Source organism: Molossus molossus, unplaced genomic scaffold, assembly GCF_014108415.1.
Source record: "Molossus molossus isolate mMolMol1 unplaced genomic scaffold, mMolMol1.p scaffold_m16_p_8, whole genome shotgun sequence".
Taxonomy (NCBI): Eukaryota; Metazoa; Chordata; class Mammalia; order Chiroptera; family Molossidae; genus Molossus; species Molossus molossus.
This window is the reverse complement of record NW_023425402.1, coordinates 105,013,044-105,033,776: the sequence shown is the minus strand read 5'-3', so window position 1 is coordinate 105,033,776 and position 20,733 is coordinate 105,013,044. Positions and strand designations below refer to the sequence as shown.

Below are 20,733 nucleotides of genomic sequence, written 5' to 3'. Positions count from 1 at the left end.
CAGCTGGAAAGCGCTGTCAAGAAGAGGGAATGTGACGGGATTCTGTTTGGAACTGTGGCGGCAGGCTGGCCAGGAGAGGCGTGGAGGGGGGGTCCACTAGAAGACCCCCACGCGGCGAGGTGAGAGATGATGGCAGTGTGCAGCTGGCCTCAGCGGGGCAGGGGAGGGAAATGGACGGACCTCGGAGGAAAACGAAGCCTCTCCCCCAGTGATGGGCTAAGTGAGGCTGGGAGAGGACGGAGCCAACAGGACTGTTTGGCGTGTGCCTTGTGCCACCGCCGGCCAGCCAGGGTGGGTCCCCGGGAACGCTGCTTTGAGATGCCTCCCAGCCCCCGAGTGGAGATGCCCAGAAGGCAGGTGCATCTGGAGCTCTGAGCAGACGTCTGACCTAGAGACAGAAGCCTGAGAGACGACAGGCGTGGGGAGGCCAAAGGGGAAGACTCAGAGAGGAGCATGCTCCCCAGACGCGAGCTGGGAGCCAGTCAGAGGAGACAGAGCACGTCCAAGAGGAGCAGGGGCAGGACACAGGGAGGGACTCCTGGGGTAATGGCCGTGGCTTCTCTGAGTTTGGAAGAAACGTGACTTGAAAGCGGAGCTGCAGTTTGACAATCACAGGCAGCAAAGCTGCGAGAGCTTCCGGTGGGATAAAAATAGAACCCACTTGGCGATCGCTGTCCTCTGGCCTGGGTCCTCATTACTCTGCCCGCGGTTAAATTCCATGGCGCTCGTCCAGGGCAGGTTTTCAAGAGGTTCTACCGTGGACACTGTCCCCCCGGTGGGGAATGTGCTTTCGGAAATATCACGTTAGACACGTAGTCTTTTGTATTTTCTTAAAAGACGAATAAACGCACAGAATACAAAACACCCACGTTTTAAATGTTACTTTCAATGCAGGGTTTTCAGTCATTAGAGTCCCTAACTGTGTTTCTCTAAACTGCACGTGTCAGTGTCTCTCAGGCTTACATGACAGTGTCTGACCAAGTGCCCAGAAGGCCCCCAGGGCTGGCCACACGGGGTTGGGCTTCCCGTGACCGTTACACTTCTCAGTCCACACGTATAAATGGAGCTTCTGATGCTGGCCTGGCTGCCCATGCGGCCTGACCACAGGCCCAGAGGGCTGGTTCTGCCCGACGGGCCAGCGCTGGCCCTGGGACATGAGTCAGGCGGCCATCTGCTGAAAATGAACCCGTCGGCATTCCGGCTCCGCACATTCGGTGTGAGGGGGTGCGGACAGGTCTGTCCTGAAGGGGTGGCCCTGTCCTTGACACACAGACAGAACCAGGACTCTCATCCTGCGAGGTGCAGGGCCCGAGACCGAGGCGGTCTGTGAGGCGCTGCTGTCCGGGTGTGAGCCCCCGCCCCGCCTCGTGCTGTGCGCTCACACGGGGGTGCCTGGACGTGAGGCATGGGGCCTGCTGGAGAAACAGGCTCCCCGACACTCCTGGCAGGCAGTTCTGTCCCTGTTCCCACTCTATCCAGGTTCTGGGGGTTCTGTTTGCTTTTTAACGCTTTTATTGATTTTTTGGAGAGAGGAGGAGAGATAAAAACACCCATGTGAGAGTGAAATATCCATCGGCTGCCTCCTGCACGCCCCCTACTGGGGATGGAGCCTGAAACCCAGGCATGTGCCCTGACCGGGAACTGAACCAGGACCTCTCAGTCCATGGGACAACGCTCAATCCACTGAGCCACACCGGCCGGGCGAGGTCCAGATTCTTGACCTGGGCAGGATCTACCCAGTTTAGCTGTTTGTGGATAACAACATGGAAGGAGGCGGGGTCATTCCTCAGGGCTCAAGGATGCTAACTGAATGCTGCTGGGATGTCTGAAGTCCTTCAGAACCGTGAGGACTCATCCTACAAAAGTATGGATAACAGTTCTAAAACAGCATGTTACGATATTATGTCCCAGTTTTTTTTTTCTCCAAGAAACTGCTGATGACCTTTAGCCAGCAAGTCTAGGAGAATGAACCCTGGTCCAGCCAGGGTCTCCCTCTGGGGTCCCCTTGCTGTCCCCTGACATACTGGGGCAGGGCTCTCATTTCTCCTGTGTCTCCTTAAGCGTGCGCCCAGAGCCCAGCCTCTCCACGCGAGTCTTGTTGCTGTGGGCTCCCTTCTCTGGGCACTGTCTCCACTCAGCGCTGCCCCTGGCCTCTGCGCTGTCCCCTGGCCCTAGCAGACCGGAGACGCGCTCACTGCTCAGAGCAGCTGAAATGGGCCTCATTAGTGGCACACCATAACTCTTTCGGTTTAAGACATCCAGCAACCACAAAACTCTTGGTGCTCCTGATCATTCCTTTGTGAACTGTGAAGAGCCGGGGGTGGGGAGACACTGTGGATTCCGGGAGCTGAGCTGCTGTGCGCTTGGCAGCTCTGGCCGCTGGGACGCTTCTCCCTCCCATGCGGCAGCAGCATCTGTCACCGCACTGCCCGCTAGCGGCCCTGGAGGACGGCGCTCCCCAGTGCTGGCTGCCGGTCCAAACCCCAACCCTCACGCCCTCGACGTCTGCCTGCAGCTTTCCTCCCATTTCCTCCCTCTGCCTACGATTCTCTAACGCTGCCCGACCCCCGTTCTTTTTCTCCTCTACGCATCTGACTTCATGGGTACCGACCAGCCGCCCGCAGCCGGCAGTGACAGTACTCAGCTCTGTCTCTCGAGCTGATCTCACTGGTCTGGGTCCCCCAGTTTAAGCTGCCACAGATGGAGTTCTGGCCCAAGAGCCAGAGGGCCGAGGGAGTGAAACTGAGTTACATATTTTATAGACTCAGGTCACCGTGTTCTGATACACTTAAGATATGTACACTCTATTTTTCTTTAAAAACATTAATTTTTAACATGGGGAAAAGATCATTCTCTCAGGAGATAGGGATCAAACACTCTTCTTTGCCCCAATTCCACAACATTTGTTGTTGTTCATCCTCACCCGAGGGTATTTTTCCATTGATTTTTAGAGAGAGTGGAAGGGAGGGAGGGAGAGAGAAAGAGAGAGAGAGAAACATCGATGTGAGAGAGACACATCGATTGGCTGCCTCCTGCATGGGCCCAACAAGGGCTGGGGATCAAACTTGCAACCCAGGTACATGCCCTTGTCTGGAACCAAACCCCAGACCCTTTGGTGTGTGGGCTGACACTTTAACCTCTGAGCCAAACCTGTCAGGGCCCAACTTCATAAATTTATTTTTTATCCTCACCCGAGGATATTTTTGCATTTATCTTCAGATAGAGCAGAAGGGAGAGAGGGGGGAAGAGAGTGAGAGAAACATCGATGTGAGAGAGACACATCGACCGTTTGCCACCCACAGGACCCCAACAGGGGTGGGAACAAACTGCAACTGAGGACGTGGCCTTAGCAGGAACCGAACCCAGGACTCTCTGTTCCACAGGCCAACGCTCTAACTGCTGAGCCAAACCAGCCAGGGCCCAACTTCATAAATTTGACGAAACATTGCGTCCTGTAGGCTGTGCCCCTGAACTGTTTCTGGAATCCATCCACATTGCTTTTCGGTCTCCATGGCTACTGCCTCAGCCTGAGCCAGGTAACCTGTCTGTCCTGGGCAGTAGCCCTCCTACCCATCACCTTGGCTCCAGCTTGTCACCATCCAGTTCACTCTCCGCTGTCAAGCACACAGCGGATGAGGCCGCTCCACTGTCCCGTGCCCTCAGGATAAGATCCAAACCCTCAGTGTGGCTCGGAAGACGTCTGTGCACCTCCTGTGTTTCACTTCAGCCCTTTTCGCCTGGAGTCTCCACATCAGCCACCTCCCCTAACCCCTGGGGTCTGCCTGCCTCCTCCTGTGCGGGGCCTGTGCACAGGTTTCCCTCCTACCTGCCCAGCACATCCTTCTGCTTGCCGCCTCCCTTCACCTGATATCCGCACTCACCCTTTAGGTCTGAGCCCGAATGCCCGTCCTCTGGGTTAGGAGTCTGTCCTGCGTGCTGACCTCCCTGGATCACAGGCGTTTGCTAGTCTACCTGTGTTCCTCTGCAGAAACGCCATCATGTTTACCGTTGTCTGCTCAGTGCCTCCCTAGCATGGAGCCCGACATGCAGTCCTCGTCAAGATGTTCCCTATACAGGAGAAAGAGGCGCTTACACAGCCGTGTGCACAGCCCTACGGGACTGTTAGCCTAGAAGCTCCATGCTCCCTGAGCAGTATCATAATCATCCCAGGCACACATCCTGTCCTACAGCAAGGTTTAGCATGATCAAAGATGGAAAAATGCAACTTTCTGTTCAGTTAATCGGACTGAAAAACAAACCCACGAGTCAGTTAGTAATAACCAATGGTTTTTCAAGCACAAATTGCTTGGTAGAAAACTAGTTACGTCTATCGTATCATATCACAGAGCGGCATACTGCTTTAGTGTGATATTATCGTGAATTTAACTCATAAGAGTCAAGAATATACTCTGTAACACTGTCTTATCTTTGCCAACTTTCAGTGGAAAGGTATGTGATACAAACCTCTGCAAAACCCACGTGGGGCTTGAAAACAATGTCTGCTTCAAATTTGAGACAATATTGTATCATCTTTTGGGGGAGGTTTTACTTTTTTTTTTTTAACTACACCAAGGGTTCTTTCCTTCCCAATATTTCTCAGTGGCATAAAGGGATTGAGAGAAGAACAATGGGGAGGAATTCTCAACAACTTTTAAACAATTTTCAGAATGGGTTCTAGTTACCCAAGAACACAGAGAGGCGGTTAAGACCAAGCTGGAAAGAGCCAGCGACAAAGACCTGGTCCTGCTACTGAGCTCTCTGCTCCCTTCTATGTGAAAAGAGGGTTAAACATGCGCCCAGAAAAGCACCAGGACACTGGAGCAGGGGAACACCAGGATCAGCAGACCCCACCCCCAGGAGACTGTGTGTGTGGCATACCGGTGCTGAGGGTGAGAAAGAGAAAGAGGAAGAAACAGAGGAGGGAGGAGGAATGAGCCCCGTGTACTTGGTTTTATTTATTTATTTAAAAGAGCTTTTAAAAATGGCACCCTTGAAAAAAATGTTATTATATCTGACCAAAAAAAAATCCACACCAACCCTCTGGTGGGGTGGAGTGAAGATGTTACCTGTCATCTTAAGGAGTCTGTTTTCTAACAGCTGAAGAGTCTAGACACGGAAACCACCAGAGTGCCCTCAACAGAAGACCATGCACGATGCGGCTCACAGACACGGTGGGACTGCGCAGCCGCAAGGAGAGGGGTTGCTGCCATCCACCGCAGCGGAGAGAGCTGGAGAATACTGTGCTAAGCGAAAGGAGTCAGGCGGGAAAAGTCAAGAACCATGTGATTTCACTCATATGTAGGATATAAAACTGAAAGCAACAAATGAACAAGAAAAACAAGAACTCATAAACGCAGACAACAGTATGCTCATTACCAGAAGTAAGGGGGTGGGGTAGTAAAGGGTAAAAGGGGTCAAACATATGGGGATGGAAGGAGACTTGACTTTGGGTGGTGGGCACACGGTGCAATATACAGATGATGTATCATGGAATTGTACACTTGAAACTTATATAATATTATTAACCAATGTTGCCCCAATAAATCTAACTATAAAAAAAGTCTAAAGATTTCACTCAGGGGTTCTTAACTTTTTTGTGCCAAGAACCCTGTCAGCAGTCTCACGAAGCGTATGGACCCCTTGCCAGAATGTTTTTAATACACAAAACCCACGAGGTGATGAAACCAATAATCAACATTGTTTTCAGGAGAATTTAAGAATTATGATATAGCAAAATACATACTTATATATTAATATGCCAAATCACAAGAGCTACAGTTTATCAACTACCATAATTCTGGAGTAGTAACAGGTACATATTAATCTGAGATATCTGTAATAACGACAATGTCATATGGAAATGTCTGTGGTTTCTGGTGGTGACTGACTCGACAAATGTGGTTTGTGGCTGATATCCATAATTGAAGGAACTATTGAATTTTACTTAGAGGCTAGCGAGAATAAAGATGTAATTGTTTTTCCCACCCAAGTTCATGGGCCCCCTGAATTCCCTCCGTGGGGCCAGGTCAGGAACCCTGCCCCAGGCACACCCTGGCCCCTGGGGAGAGCTGCGCTGTGCGGGCACAGTCCTGGCCTGTGTGTCCTCGTGCCCCCGTGCTCCCGCTCGGGCCTGTGCCCGGACCAGGGGGGAAATCACGGAACTCTGCCTCACCTTTGGGCTCTGTTTCTACTCCAGTAGCTGCATCCCACTAGAATTCTGCTGCTTCCTGCCCCAAAGACACAGCTCACCTCATGGAACACTCTCCTTGGATCTTTTCTTTAAAAGAAAAATTTTTTTTTCCTTTATTGATTTTAGAGAGAAACATCGATGAGAGAGAACATCGATTGGCTGCCTCCTGCATACTGCCCACTGGGGATCGGGCCCACAACCTGGCATGTGTCCTGACCGGGAATTGAACTGGCGACCTCCTGATGCACGGGTCAACACTCAGCCACTGAGCCACATGGGCTGGACTCTCTTTGGATCTTAAAGGACTCACAGGACCCTCAGGAGGAGGAGGAGGCCCAATGCAAGGGACAGAGAACCTCTGCAATACAGAGAACTAAGATGTCCAGACTGTCACTCCAGGAGGGTAATATAACTTTCACACACAAACATGAGACAGCTTTTAAAGTGTACATTCTTCCACACATATCCAGCACGCTGAACTTCCTGATGACTCTGCATGGGCCAACGAGGTTAGGCAGACACCTTCTCTTCCCTACTCACCCTGGAGCCTTACTAGTTTCTAAGGGTTGGTGACCATGTGCGTTCATCTTCCTGCTCTGCCTGCCTGCTGCCCCAGCCCTGTGCCCAGGCAGGCTCGCTCATGGTGGGCACTGACTGCCGGACGGACATGTTTCTACTAGGCTGGGGAAGGCGTTATCACTTTTTCTCACATGTTAAGATCTTACTTGTCCACCTGCTGCTTACTTTCAGGCCAAGGTGGATTTCTACCTGCTCCCATCCCATAGTTTATGAACGTTCCCAGGGGTTGGGAGCCGCCTCCCGTCTAGTTCCTGGAGTCTTGCTGTCTGACGGTGGCAAGTCCCTCTTCTCTCTGAGCCCGAGCTCCGCAGCCAATGGGAGCGACCCTTTCCACCCGAAATAACGCTCGGGCTGGCTGTGAGCAGATGACATATACAGAACGACCTCCAAATAAAAAGCCACACTTAAATATATGATGGCACCATAAAAACGAAAGAGCTATTTTAGTATAGTTTGTGTTCATTTCACTTCTTTAATCAAAAAAGAAAACAATCACATTTTTCACAGGTATATTACTAGATTTTAAAATAAATTGTTTTTCCTTTATCTCAATATAATCTTTCCATTTCAGTTAGTTCTTTAACATACCTTTCGACCTTTTAAAAATAAAATAAAACTTACCCTATTCCAACAAACCAAATTATTTTCATAGCTTTTTAAAAAAAATGTACAAACTTGTATTAAGCTTTCAAAACTAAAGCACACAGGTTATTGTTCATGATCCAAGTATCCAGCCGCTAAGTGCTGCCCACGTCCTACAGATAGTGGGCGGAATTCAGTGAAACGTGGTTGTTTAACACCCAACAGAGAGCAGCTGGATCGGCAGCCGCAGCCACAGATATTGTGGGAGAAACTTCGGGGCTGGTGAGACATGTTTCACCCTTTGCGTCTCTAACTCCCCAATCTGTTGCTGGAAGCCAGTGTCAATTCTCGGCACCTCCAGTAAACAACAGATCACTGGGCACCTACTGTAAGGCACAGTGTGTTTTCAGAAGATGAATGAGACACACATCGCTTCTTGGAAAGTAACTGGTCTTTGGTCTTCAAGTCTCCCTGCAATACACTGGATTCTTTCACGACTCCCTGCCTGAACCCGAGCAATGCCTGGAGCCCAGCCCAGCCCAGCCTGTCCCCACAGCTGCCCCAGAAGCCCACAGACACATGCGAAGAAAAAATGCTGTTTGTTAACAGGCACTGGGACTGTTCTACAGCACGGGCCGACGCTCAGCCACTGAGCCACATTGGCTGGACTCTCCTTGGGTGTCAGGTGTCTGTTCTCAGCATCACTAGCAGACCGATGTCTCAACTCGCCTTATACATATATGTGAGACTGGCCTCTGAAGGCTGGATCTGACCACGGTTTCTGCTCAGGTGTATGAACTCGTGGCGAAGTCTGGCCCTTCTTTCTTGGATGGACATCCAAAGGCCTCAGGGTGGCCGCCACCTAATTTTTCCAGTCTTTCCTCCCACATCTGCCCTTTATGGGAACTGGTCTAGCCTAAGGTCAGATTAGATATCCCGAGTGCTACAACCTGTCAAATACTTCTCTTCATGAGCAGTTAACTTTTCATGAGGAGGCAGGAAACCCATCAAGGGCAGGAAGCCCCGCTAATTTGCATTCTAGATGCAGGTAACAGCCAATGAGAAAGTGCTCTTGGATGGGCTGCAAATGCTTGCTTTCCAAGGCATCCCACAGGCAGGACCTGGATGCTCAACCTGACCCTCAACACCCCCTTGCGACTTCTGGCCCTGCTGTGACATCGGCATCCGCCTCGGACACCCAGAGGGAAGAGGGCGCTAAGGCGAGTGCGAGGAGGATCCCAGCCTCACTGAAGACTCTTCGCCTGAAACGTGCATGTACAGAGCGTGGCTTCCAACACGGCTCCGAAGATGGTAGCAACTTGTTCTAATTCTTCCAGGCTGCACATCACCTCAGCAGTGCTCTGCTGGAGGTAGCGCCTCCTGTTGGAGGCCACTGCTCTGTGACAGGTGAGCCATCCCCAGCACATCCCGAGGGCCTGACCTTGATGGTGGAACCAGGACAGGGTCAGAGAACGTCTGTTCCCAGGGCTCTCAAACTTGACTTTGCCCAAGAATCCCCTGGGCAATTTGCTAAAATGCAGACTCCTAGACGCCGCTATTCCATCTTAAGGAGTTAATATCTACTTACATGTACTTATACCCACAACAAACATGTGAGGAAGGAAATGACTCTGTATGATTAAAGACTTTGTGGAATTTTATTTTATTTTGGCTACTGCTTCAAAAGCATCTCTAGATTCCTTTGCGACTTTAATTTTTATGGAAGAAACTCTTGGGAGCAGGACACGGGGGATCTTACTGTGGGGAGAGCACGTCGAGAAGGGGCCAGACCAGCGGTGGGCTTATCTGGCTGAAACAAAAGCATGGCTCCAAGGACAGCGTGGAGCCTCGAGGACAGGGGAAGAGCTGGGGGACAGCCAAGGACAGGAGAAGGGAACCCACGCGGAATACAGGAAATGAGAACTGGCAGGAAGAGACTGAGAAAACAGTGTCCTGACAACCAGAAACGGGTTTGATTTGACACAAGAGGAGGTGAAAAAGCTTCCCAGGAAAGAACGTCAAATGAGTCAGAAAGGTGATTTGGAATTCTGTCACCTGTCCCTTGAGCATGTAACATCGAATCACTGATAATGAGTGATGGAATGAAAACCCATCTCTTTCTGAAAAACACTTGGGCTGCTTACAAGAAAACCAGAAATAAGTCAGTGCCAAAAATACACGCCCGAAGTTCTCATTTGCATTGCGTGGAGGTGGGTGCATTTGGCTCTGAGCTTGTTGTCTCGATGAATAAGATCTCTCAGGAAAACGCAGACTTCTGCACAGCCATGAAATGAGCTCTGGCTCTCTCTAAATCTTGCACAGTGTGACTTACATCACAGTGACGGTCACATTCCTTGCGTTACCTGCCGTTTTGCGAGTCTCATTAAACCCTCGGCTCATCACAATAGATTATCCGTGAAAAGAGAAACCTCCAGGTTTGTTTGCAGCTGGAAGAGCTCACGACTATGTACGCATTTGGAGACACAGGTGGGGACACAGCTGGCCAGTCTGAGGCATGCAGGACGTCTCCAGAGGTCAAGGAATGGGAGAGGGAGAAAACACCACAGGTAGCTTGGGTCCAAAAGCATTCACTAGAATGTTTGATGTATTTCATCACAGGATCTGTGGCTTCAACCAAAGAGACACTAAGAAAACAGGCGAACCGAAGGGTCTGGAAGCCCTCAGGAGCAGAGGGCCCCACCCACGGGCGCTCCGCAAAGCTCGGGGCAGCCCACATGAGTAGCAAATCATCTCAGGAGTTCGGCCTTTTCCACTGCTTTCCATCATCCCTGCTGGGCTAGTGGCTCACTCTTCCCGGTCAGTCTCTGGGCCTCTGCCCTACTGTCCTGTCTGCCTGCCTGTCTGTCTGTGCACCTGCTGAGCCTCTTGCTCTTCTTCAACCCAGTAACTCCTACTGATGCTGTGAAACTTGGCTCAGTGGCCAGCGGCATAAAGAAACCTGGGCTTTCAAAGACACCTCCCCGATAGCCCTTAGCACACCCCACTGTGTTTATTCCCCTACCACAGCCTTCCCAGCAGACCGGAGGACCCTTCCTCACAAGAACTGTGTATCTTAACTATCACTTTGGAGGCTTGAAAACTAGAAATGGACAATGTAGAAATCACTCACACATGCACATGGATGCAGATGTGGGGGGGGGGGGCCACTCAGTCCCTTTCTGTAGCTGGTCTGTGGGTTAGGAACACACTTTGGACTTCATAATGTCCAACACTGCATTGTTCTTTTTCCAAATGCTATTGGTTATTATGGCTAGCTTAGTCTTTGAATTGAATGTTACAGTTTTATCTCATCCCCTGCCTCAAATTGCATTAAATTCATAAGTAAGTTTGTGGAGACAATGTATCTTGATTTCTATTGTGGTTTCTGATATATAGTATCCTATTTCAATGTATTTATTTGGGGGGGCCTAATAAACTGAACAAACTTTAAAAACTAGTTCTAATGTTGTTGGTACTGTTATTGTTGGTTTTCTTACCATCTACAAAAAGTAATGATTTTGTTGGCTCATTTTTTATGGTTATATGTTCACATTTTTCTCATCTTACTGCATTAGTTAGAAAAGCTAGAAATGTTCCAGATTCGCACCCTAACTTGGACACCCTAATTTGTCCTTTAATGTAAATCATTCAGTATTGCACTGTTAAAGCAAAGTTAGCTTTTTAAAAATAATCATGTTAAAGGAATACTCTTCATTAGTTTTCTGTTCCTAAAGAGTAAATTACCACCAATAAAGTGGCTTTAACAACACAAATTTATGGTTTCGAAATGTTAGTGGGTCAGGAGCTCCATTCAGGGCCTCTGACCACAGAGGTGGGGGTGCAGGTCTCAGGTGGCTTGGATCCTGGTCCTTCCAAGCTCAGTGCAGTTGGTAGGAATCACTTCCTTCTCCCCTTCCCATGTGCCTCCCCCCTGCCCCCCAAACCGCCGTCTTTAAGCCAGCAAGGTGAGCTGACTCCTCCTGCTTGGATCCCTCATCTTCGCTCTCACCAGGCTCCTGTGATCACCGTGGGCCCACCTGGAGAACAGGGTCCTCCCCTCACCAAAGGTGAGTCCGTTAGTAACCTCAATGGCGTCTGCAGTCTCTTTGCCATGTAAGGTGACAGAACCCACAGGATGAAGATCACTGAGGCCGAAATTCTACTGACCGTGCCTCCAATCTCGGTTTTCCGAGTTTTAGAATTAGAAATAGGTGCTTGATTGTAGTGAATCTCTTTTAGTATCTATTATCATGATGATACACTTTGGGCCTTTGACCTATTGATATAGTAATAGGTTTAGTAACATTAAAAGATAATCGCGTTCCCGGAATACACCTTCTCTCTCACAAAGACTCATCTTTTTATTATACTGTCAGATCACATTGGCTATATCTTGTTGGCTCTAACACACATTTCTAAATGAGAGCCTTTTTTATTTTGTGCGTGTTATTTCTGTCTGGTTGGGGTTATGCTCTCTTGCTGAAATAAACTGAAAAGCTGCCCAACCTGCTCTAAGCTCTACTGCTCAGGGCACAGGGAGCAGGACCGTGTGGGGCAGCGTCCCGCTCGGGACCTGAACTTCCTCAGTGAATTCTCCGTTTTTCATCGCTAGTCATCTATTTAGGTTTCCCTCTCAGTCTCTGGCTAATTTCCCATAAAACAATGTTTCGTGGAGATTTTCTCATCCATTGGTATACAAAATAATATATTTTCCAATAACTAAAAAAACAAGCAACTCATCCACATGTGTCTCACTCGAACCTGCGATTTCCACTTCGCTATTTTCTCTTTCAGTCTCACTAGTTGACCTTTTTGTTGCTTACTTTCACAGAATTAGCTCTGGTATCGCTTCTTTATTTTTTTCTGTTTCCTAGGTGATTGTTTTCTTCCTGTTTTTCGTGCATGTAGTTTGCTTTTTCCCCCTATCTTCTTGAGATAGATGCTATGTTTGTTTATTTGTTTCTAAGTTTAGTTTTGGTTTTTGTACTAGACTTTTTAAAACTTTGAATTTCATGGGCCATCCCCCATCCAAGTAAACTTCCTGTTTGGGGAGAATCTCAAAATAGGTGGGAGGCAAGGCCCCAACCTCCCACCCAGTTTCGGAAGCTGAAAGTGAGGCAGGTACCTCTCCTGCCCCGGAGGGGCCTCGGTGTGGCAGCCAAACAGGCCGGATCTCCGACTCCAGCGCCCGTGGGCCGTGCAGCTCTAAGCTGACGTCAGGAGCCCAGTAAGCACTGGGCGGTGGTGCAGCAAACACCAAGCTTTCGCCCCTTGTGCCTCCTGTGATGTCCTGTTGCAGACGTGACCGGCTCTGGGCAGCCACCCAGCCTCTCCGGGCTCTTTCCTGGTTTCCAAGTCTGGTTCTCCAGCCTCTTCCTATGAGCTACCTGAGAGTGTCCCAAACAACTCCTTTCTGCTTAGGTTAACTGTTCTGTGTGTTTAACATTTAGAATTCTGACTGGCATAGTTTCTTTTGCATGCTTCTTATTGTCGTTTTCTAACGATTCCACAATTGCAATTTTGAAGTTTCTGCTACCCAAGAGTTATGACGTAAAGCTTTTAAAAATATTACAGTTGGTTAGGTTTGTGTATTATATGTTTGTGGTTGATTTCCAGTTTCATGTTGTGCCATTGGATATATGGTCTGCACAACATCTGCTTTTAGGAAGTTAGGAATTTTTTGGTGGCCTCATATGATTACTTTTTGTAAGTGTTCTCCAAACAGTTTAAAAAGGTAAGGCATACTTTGTAGAAACACAGTTCAGCATCTACTTCTGAACTGTATCATTTATTTTATTGCTTTTATTTGGCCTACTGAGCCATCAAAACTGGAGTTATGCTACTGTTCCTCACTAGCATTATGTTTATACCACATTATCCTTGCATTTTCTAACAAACTTTATATATTTTGATGCAGCGTCATTAGGTGCATGTATGTTGATGACTACATTTTAAATTGTAGTCTGTACTACCAATACCCTCTTTGACCCATGTAAGATGATAATACATTGTTTCCTACCTCGAACCCTCATTGGTCTGTTCTTAGCAATGGTCTGCGGGGGCTGTCTTTCACTTTGACGCGTCCAGCCACTAGCACAGGGCCTGACACACAGGTGCTCGTTATACGTGAGTGAAAACTAGGGTCCTAGAAACTAGGGGGCACAGTAAGGCCCTGTTGTTTCAGCTCCTGGTAGGGTACAAGTGCCAGTTCACGACATCCCCTTCGAATGACAGACTTTCCTATGGGAAGTCAAAAGCCTTCTCAACATCCCAATCGTTCAAAGGAACGTGCGGAGAGCTGCCCGCACTTTGGAATGGAGGGCAGCTGCGAGTCGGAGCTCAGACATGAGCTCTTGGTGTCAGTGCCACCGCGAGACGGCAGCAGCTCTCTAGGCAGCGGGGCACACAGACGGGGCACACGGACGGGGCACACGGACGGGGCACACGGACTGTGTACATGGACGGGCACAGCAGTGAGCACACGGACTGTGCACACAGACAGCCTCTCTGCAGTCCCAGCTCGGGAGCCCACACCCCACGGGAAGCAGCTGGATCGAGGTGGGGACACCGGGGGGCAGGGGCGGGTGTGGGACAAAGTGCCCGGCAGAGGAAGAGGACAGCCACAGAGGCAGGGAAGTGTGAAAGGGGTGATAAGGATTTTTAAAGACGATGGTGAAACTCTTCCAAAAACAAGGGTTAAGGACAGCAAGTCCCCGCAGAGGGTGTCTGGAGGTTGTGCCACCTACACCAGAAACGACAGAAGGGGACAGAAGAAAATGGCCAGCCCCTCCCCCAGGACGAGTCTGGCAATGCTCCTCAGCGGCGGCCACAGTCTCAGGGTCCTGTACCGTCTTCTCTGTCCTCCGGATGTGGCACTGCAGTGGGCAGAGGCCCCCTCCCCAGGCAGGGCGGAGGTCTGGGACCAGGTGGCTGCTGAGTCCAGAGGCCACCTCTCAGCCTCAGGCCAAGCTGCTCTGCCTGCTCGAAGTCAGACAGTAAGACACTGGCCCAGAGCCCACCCAGGTCAGGGAAGGGGGGGACTCACGTGGGCCTTCAGAGCGCGCACAGTCAGTCTGCAAGGACATCACGTGCACGCTTGTGCCCAGCTCCCGTGACTCTGCTCAAGGACCCAAGGGAGCCCCGGGGCTGAGCGCAGGGCCCTGCCCGGATGGATGAACCACCAAACACTGCCTTGAGGGTGCAGAAGCCATGTGACCACAACACAGAGAGAGGACTGAGAGAGAAAGTGTCAGAGAGAGAAAGAGAAGGAAACAGAGGGAACAAGTCAGGAACGGGGGAGATCCCCTCAGCACGCTCATCATCTTGATCCACCAGACAGGACACACAGGTCCTCCTGTCACTGTGAGGACAGATCTGTTCCCCCCAGTCCTGGGGGGCACGACGGCAGCATTGTCCCATTACTCATGACAACAGCCTTCAGGACAGTCACTTCCTGAGCCCTCGTGGGCACCAGGCCTGTCCTGGGCACTCGCTGGGCACTGTGTCACTCGATCCCTAGAAGACACCTCAGAGGCTGTACCAAGGTAAGCCCATTTTACAGACGTGGAAACATTTTGGGGTGGCCAGATCACCTGCCCAGGTTCCAGCTGATTCAGTCACAGGACCAGGACTCGGGCTGGGTCTGGCTGTCTTTGGAGCCGTGTCCCCAGTCACTGGGCTCTGCTATCAGGTTCTATATTAGCACCAGGGCACACTCCCCAAGGAAGCTTTTCCTCCATCTTCGACAAAACACACCCCCCTCCGGACTCTGCTCTCATTTCAAACTTACTCAACAAAGACAAATACTCTTCGGAACTGCCTGGGAAACTGCGTTTCCCCTCTGGCCTCTGCCAGTGCCCAGCGACACTCGTGTGTGTGCCCAGAAGGACCACCCCAAACGCTTTCATCACGCAGGGAGGGAAGCCACCGGCGCCAGGCCGGCTTTCAGCACATTGTCGTCGGTTTGGGCTGCACAGAGTAGAATTCTTTGAATACAAACTTCCTGTCTAAAAATAGAACAGTGGCAAACTCGGCAAGGACACTTCTCCGTTGGAGACATCTGCTTTCCACTCTGCTTCCCGAACGCAGAAGGTCCAGTCCGCTGGTCGGCTCGTGGGTCCCAGCCAAGGCCCAGATGTAGCCCAGTGAACTGGGAACACAGCTGCACAGGCCGGAGGCACGGCGTGGCTTTCCCTGGAGTGCGGTGCGCAGCTTCATCTTCAAATCCATGTGAGCTACTTATTTTGCCTGTCCTCACAGCGCGGGCCCCTGGGCAGGGACGTGCCCGGCTTCGGCCCTAGAACCTCCAAATGATGCTCAGCTGTGGGCCATGGGCTTTCGGTCGTGTTCCTCCTCTTAAACCCACCCCAAACCTTCCCCCTTCCTCTCCTTCCCCTTCTCTGCTCCGCGTCCCCCGGTGCGAGGACACCTGCATTCTCGGATGTGGAGTGTGGGGCTGCCGCGCGACTTGGATTTATCAGGAGGGTCGCACAAAGGCTCCTGGATATGACACACCAATGACTTACTTTCTCAGCTGGTAGTTTCTGTAAGAGAGGATACTGTCTTAAACAGTATACCATAGGAGAAGTACACCATTAACTGGGGTTGCTGAATAATTTTGTTAGGGGCTTTTACATCTAACTCATCAGGGGTCTTTTTTTTTTTTTATCCTCACCCGAGGATATTTTTTTCCATTTTTTGTACAGATAGAGTGGGAGGGAGAGAGAGGAAGGGAGAGAGAGAGAGAAACATCGACGTGAAGGGACACATCGAGTGGCTGCCACCCGCACGACCAACCAGGGCCGGGGACAAACTGCAACCGAAGTACGTGCCCTTAGCGGGAACCGAACCCGGGTCTCTCCGGACCGCAGGCCGATGCTCTAACCGCTGAGCCAAACTGGGCAGGGCTCATCAGGGTTCTTTACCGAACACGTAAACCCACGAGCGAAGGAGGGAATAAATGAGAGAATCATATGACTTTTTAGAAAGTGTTTTATAATAATCCAAAGGGAGTTTGAAACACTATGAGATGGAGAAGAAGAGCTGTCATGATTAGGAATCTAGCCTAGAAACAGGACAGAGACCAACGGATACAAATGAAGACAGAGAAGCAGTCAGGTGTCTGGTAAACACTTGACAAGTGACAGAGATCGAGGTGCCCAGTGGCCTCTTCGGTTCGCAGCTCCCTACCCACAAATACCAACTGGACTAAGTCATTAGACTCCAGGTGTGCAAAACAGAAGATTTTATGTGAAACAGTGTAACTTACATACATCCCATCATAAAACAGACGTAACAGCAGAATTACACCCCCAAAGGGGTCCTGAAAATCCCTACAGATTGTTCCCCTGAAGATATTTAAACCACTGTGATGTGTTGGCTTAAAAGTGTCCTCAAGAGGGGCACGGGGCTGGGGTCACCAGGAAGGATATGAGAAATCAAACAAAGGCTGCCATGTCCCTGCAGAAACCCTGATGTGCTCTCAAGAGAGGACCAGGCATAGTTTTGGTCATCCCTCCTGAGGACGGTTAGAGGAGATCAAGAAACTGTCCAGAGAAAGCCAATCAAAACCATCACGGGAGCGGCAGCGGCGGCGAGAGTGCTGACAATGACAGAGAATCCGCCACCCGCCAGGCAGTAGTCCAAGTGCTTTTCGTGTGTTAAATCATTTGTTCTCTCAAACACCCCGTGAGGAAGGTACTGCTATTGACCCCATTGGAGAGATGAGGAAACCAAGACATCAGAGCTTGTCTAAGTCACGGAGCTAGTATCTGCACCCAGGTCACGTGGTGCCAGATTCCAGACACTGAACGGAGGCTACTTCCTACCCCCGTGACACTGACCAGAACGCCATGCTGTTCCCCGGGAGCAAAGACTAACGGTAACGTATGTGGGTCAATGAAACCAAGTCAGGGCCTGATGGGGAAATACGTCATGGCCTTTCTAACAAATTGCAGATGATGGAAGTTAGGATAAAGTAAATTTCAGATAACTAAAAAATACTGCTTCGCACAGCAGGAAGTACATGGTAATATTTTATTTTCCCCAAGGAGAACTGAGGCCACGTATTCCAATAGACTCAAAACGAGGGTTGGCCCTCGGTAACGTGTTAATGAGGGAACAGGGTTTGTTTTGAGCGCTTGGTCCTTTCTGGTGTGAGGTGACAGGACTGCGAGGCCTGCTTGCTCGGGCATGTCCTTGGATATTTCTCCTAGAAGCAGGCTAGGGCCCTGAAGAAACGCGGGGCTCCCCTGTCCGGTCTCGCTGCCCTTCCTGCGCCTTGGGTCTCCTGCCCTCTCCTAGCCAACCTCATCTCTACGCTCCAGCCGGGAAAGGACCCGGTCTGGGTGTGGGCAGCAGCTCGCAGTCGGAAGTAACAGGACGTGCTCGCCAAATAATTCCGCGGGGCCGGGACCCACGTCAGCTGTAGCAGTCCTGTGCTGGGTTAGTGGTGGCCTCACAGTAGGGCCCAGCCTTACAATGACGGCTCCACTGTGTTCTCTCCGCTCCTTCCTCTGGGGAAAGCCAGTACAGTCTGGGGAGGTCATGGTGGTCTCCGGGAAGAATGACAACCGTAATTGTAGGCCTGGGCATCTGACCTCTGCCCCTTTTCTCCACTACACTTCGAATGCCTCCAGTTCCCCACACCAACCACCCCTGGAGGACCTGAGAGAACACCACAAAGCACAGGAAGCAATTCCGGCTGCCAGCTCACTGGGCAACGCAGGGGCCCAGGGGTGAACCGGTTTTACTTCAAGTGCCTGCTGACCTGGCAGCTCTGGGCAACAAAGTACCCCACCTGGTGTGCGCCCAGGGAGGAGGCCTTGGGCACTGCTCTGGGACAGCGGGTGTTGCAGGGTGTGAAAGAGAAAAATAAAGAGTTTGGTAACCAGGCTTGGTGAACGGATCCCCGGTGGCAGGAGGCAAAGGCGCTGAAATATTAACTATTATTGCGTTGTTCAGTTTCAAGGGACTAAAGAGATACACACGCTGACTCTTGAGCACAGGCCCTTCAAAGGAAATGAGCCACTCCGCCAGCTACGGGCGTTTCGCACACGCGCTGGGGTTGGGAACAGAGGGGACCTCTGCTTTACTCACCTACGCAGTTATCGCACAGGCTACAGTGAGAGGCACGAGGGGGCCGGAAAATCTTGCAGGTGAAACAATATTTCAGTTTCACAGTCTGCCCATTGATGATGATTTCTTTGGTTCTGGGAGGTGGGCGGTACCCCCCTGAACTGGCTCCGTTGGCGATATCTGTGGAGAAAAGAAGAAAAAGAGCACACGCCCTTAATAGACCACTTAACCTCTGCAGCCCCTGCACAAGGGGGTCTGGGGTGCCTTTCTGGGAGGCTCCTGACACTGGTCACACAAACGCACTGGGGCCCAGACGGCTGGCTGTCCCACATCCAGCTCCTTGCCAGGGCTTGGGGCCGTGCTTACTAGTCCACGCAGGTGGGCGTGGCCACCAGAGTGCTCTCTGGCCAGTAGGGTGCGAGCACATGTTGCACCGCCCATTGGGTGGGAACCTCCTCTGACCTCCACCTACTCTCTCCCCTCCTGCCCTGGGGTCACCTTGAAGACACAAACTGGGGGCCCTGAATGACCCACCTCGCACAGGAATAAGGTCCCTGACATGTCTTCACTAGGCCATACTGTTACATGGGCACCAAATTCCTCATGTTAACTCTCTGAAGGTGTGGTTTCACCTGTTACAGTAGCCAGCATGGCCCTAAGTAATGCTGTGGGGATGGGTTATGACAGGGATATTTTCATCCAGGGTGTACTCCAAATCGAGCTCAAACATCTCTCCACTTTGCCCACTGGCTCCTCAAAAATACCAAGGATTGGATGGGGGCAATATAGATCTAAATATATTAAGCGTATATTTTAAAAAATAATTTCTATATTTTGTTTGTTGTCTGACCTTTTTTTTTTAAAATCAGTTTTTTAAATGTTTAAGAAAATACAAATATGTCTAATTTTCAAGTTTCATGTTATCTTAAAGCCTGGTTCTCATCCCTGAGTTCATATTGGAATCACCCAAGGAGCTTTTATTTAATATTTACTTATTTTTTAAAGTAATTTTTCTTTATTGATTTTAGAGAGAGAGGAAGGGAGAGAGAGAGAGAGATAGAAACATCAATGAGAGGGAACGTCCACGGGCCGCCTCCTGCATGCCCCGCACTGGGGACTGGGCCCAAAGCCTAGGTATGTACCCTGACCGGGAATCGAACCAGTGATCCCTTGGTGCTCAATGGGTCAATGCTCAACCACTGAGCCACACTGGCCGGGCAGGGAGCTTCTAAAAGTCCCCTAATGGACCCTTCCCCAGACCCACTAAATCAGTCACTGGGGTGACTGCAGGGGTTGCAGGGTGGAGAGCGCCTGCCCTACAGGAAGCTAAAACACCCATGTTCGCTCCCTGTGGACCCTCCCAGTCTTGGGAGGTTGCCAGAAAGAGCTGGGGCAACCAGCTGTGTAGTCAGGACAGGCCACAGGTGGGTGGCGAACAGCAAGAACACCTGTGCCGCAGGCAGGACTCTGGCGGGAAGCAGGCAGAGCAGGCCCTGCTGGCGGGAGGTCTCGGGAACCTTCCTGGTGTTCCCCCAAACAGAGCTGGTGCATTCCAGGTGGCTGTTCATTTCAATGCACACGCACTTAAGGGTACTCTGTCAGACAGCGACAACTGCAGCATGCTTCTGGTAAATTCCAAAGTGGCAGGAAGGAGTCCTGGCATCCACTCAGACCCCCACAAACTCAACCCGGGCAGGAGGAACGAGGAGAGCTTTCAAAACTCTGATACTCAGTCTGGCCCTCAGAGATTCTGATTTTGCTGCTGAGGGACAGTCTGGCACCGGGGTTTCAACGGCTCCCCAGGAGTGGGACTCTGCAGCCAGTGTTGAGGTCCACTGACTGCTGCAGGGCCTGTCACTCCAGGTGTGACCAGGCAGCACCTGCTCACACAGAGAAGCAGGTTCTGGGCCCCGCCCCTAAACTAGTGACGGAGAGTCTGCGCTCGCCAAGATCCCCTGGGGTTTGGGCCCGTGGAAGTCTGAGGACCCTGCTCCCCGTCCACACATCACGCTGGCCCCTTACTCTCACACTCTTCTTTGTTCTGCACCACATACACCCCGGCATGTTTTGCTCACACAAAGTGCTTCACAAATAACTCCCAGCCACTCAAGCGTCTTTCCAGGGAGAACTTGGTGATTTGGTATCTGCAGAGTGGCCCCCCCCCCCCCAAGCAGGGCTGCACTCACTCACTGACAGAACCCAACCCACACGTGATGATTTCAGGCCCCTCCACTTCACCCCAACCTTCTTTAAGAAGCTCTCAGAGCCCTGCAACCTGCCCCTAGCCCTTTAGCCTACGGCTTTGG

The 20,733-nt window shown here is 50.9% G+C and overlaps 1 protein-coding gene across 1 annotated transcript in view; it reads right to left on the bottom strand.

Moving 5' to 3' along the window:
* ZDHHC14 (zinc finger DHHC-type palmitoyltransferase 14) overlaps nt 1–20,733 on the bottom strand; it is a 139,534-nt gene that overhangs the window by 40,730 nt on the left and 78,071 nt on the right. Inside the window, exon 5 of the mRNA XM_036247852.1 lies at nt 18,449–18,607. Coding sequence (XP_036103745.1) covers nt 18,449–18,607 — 159 coding nt within the window. The remainder of the gene's footprint in view (nt 1–18,448; nt 18,608–20,733) is intronic.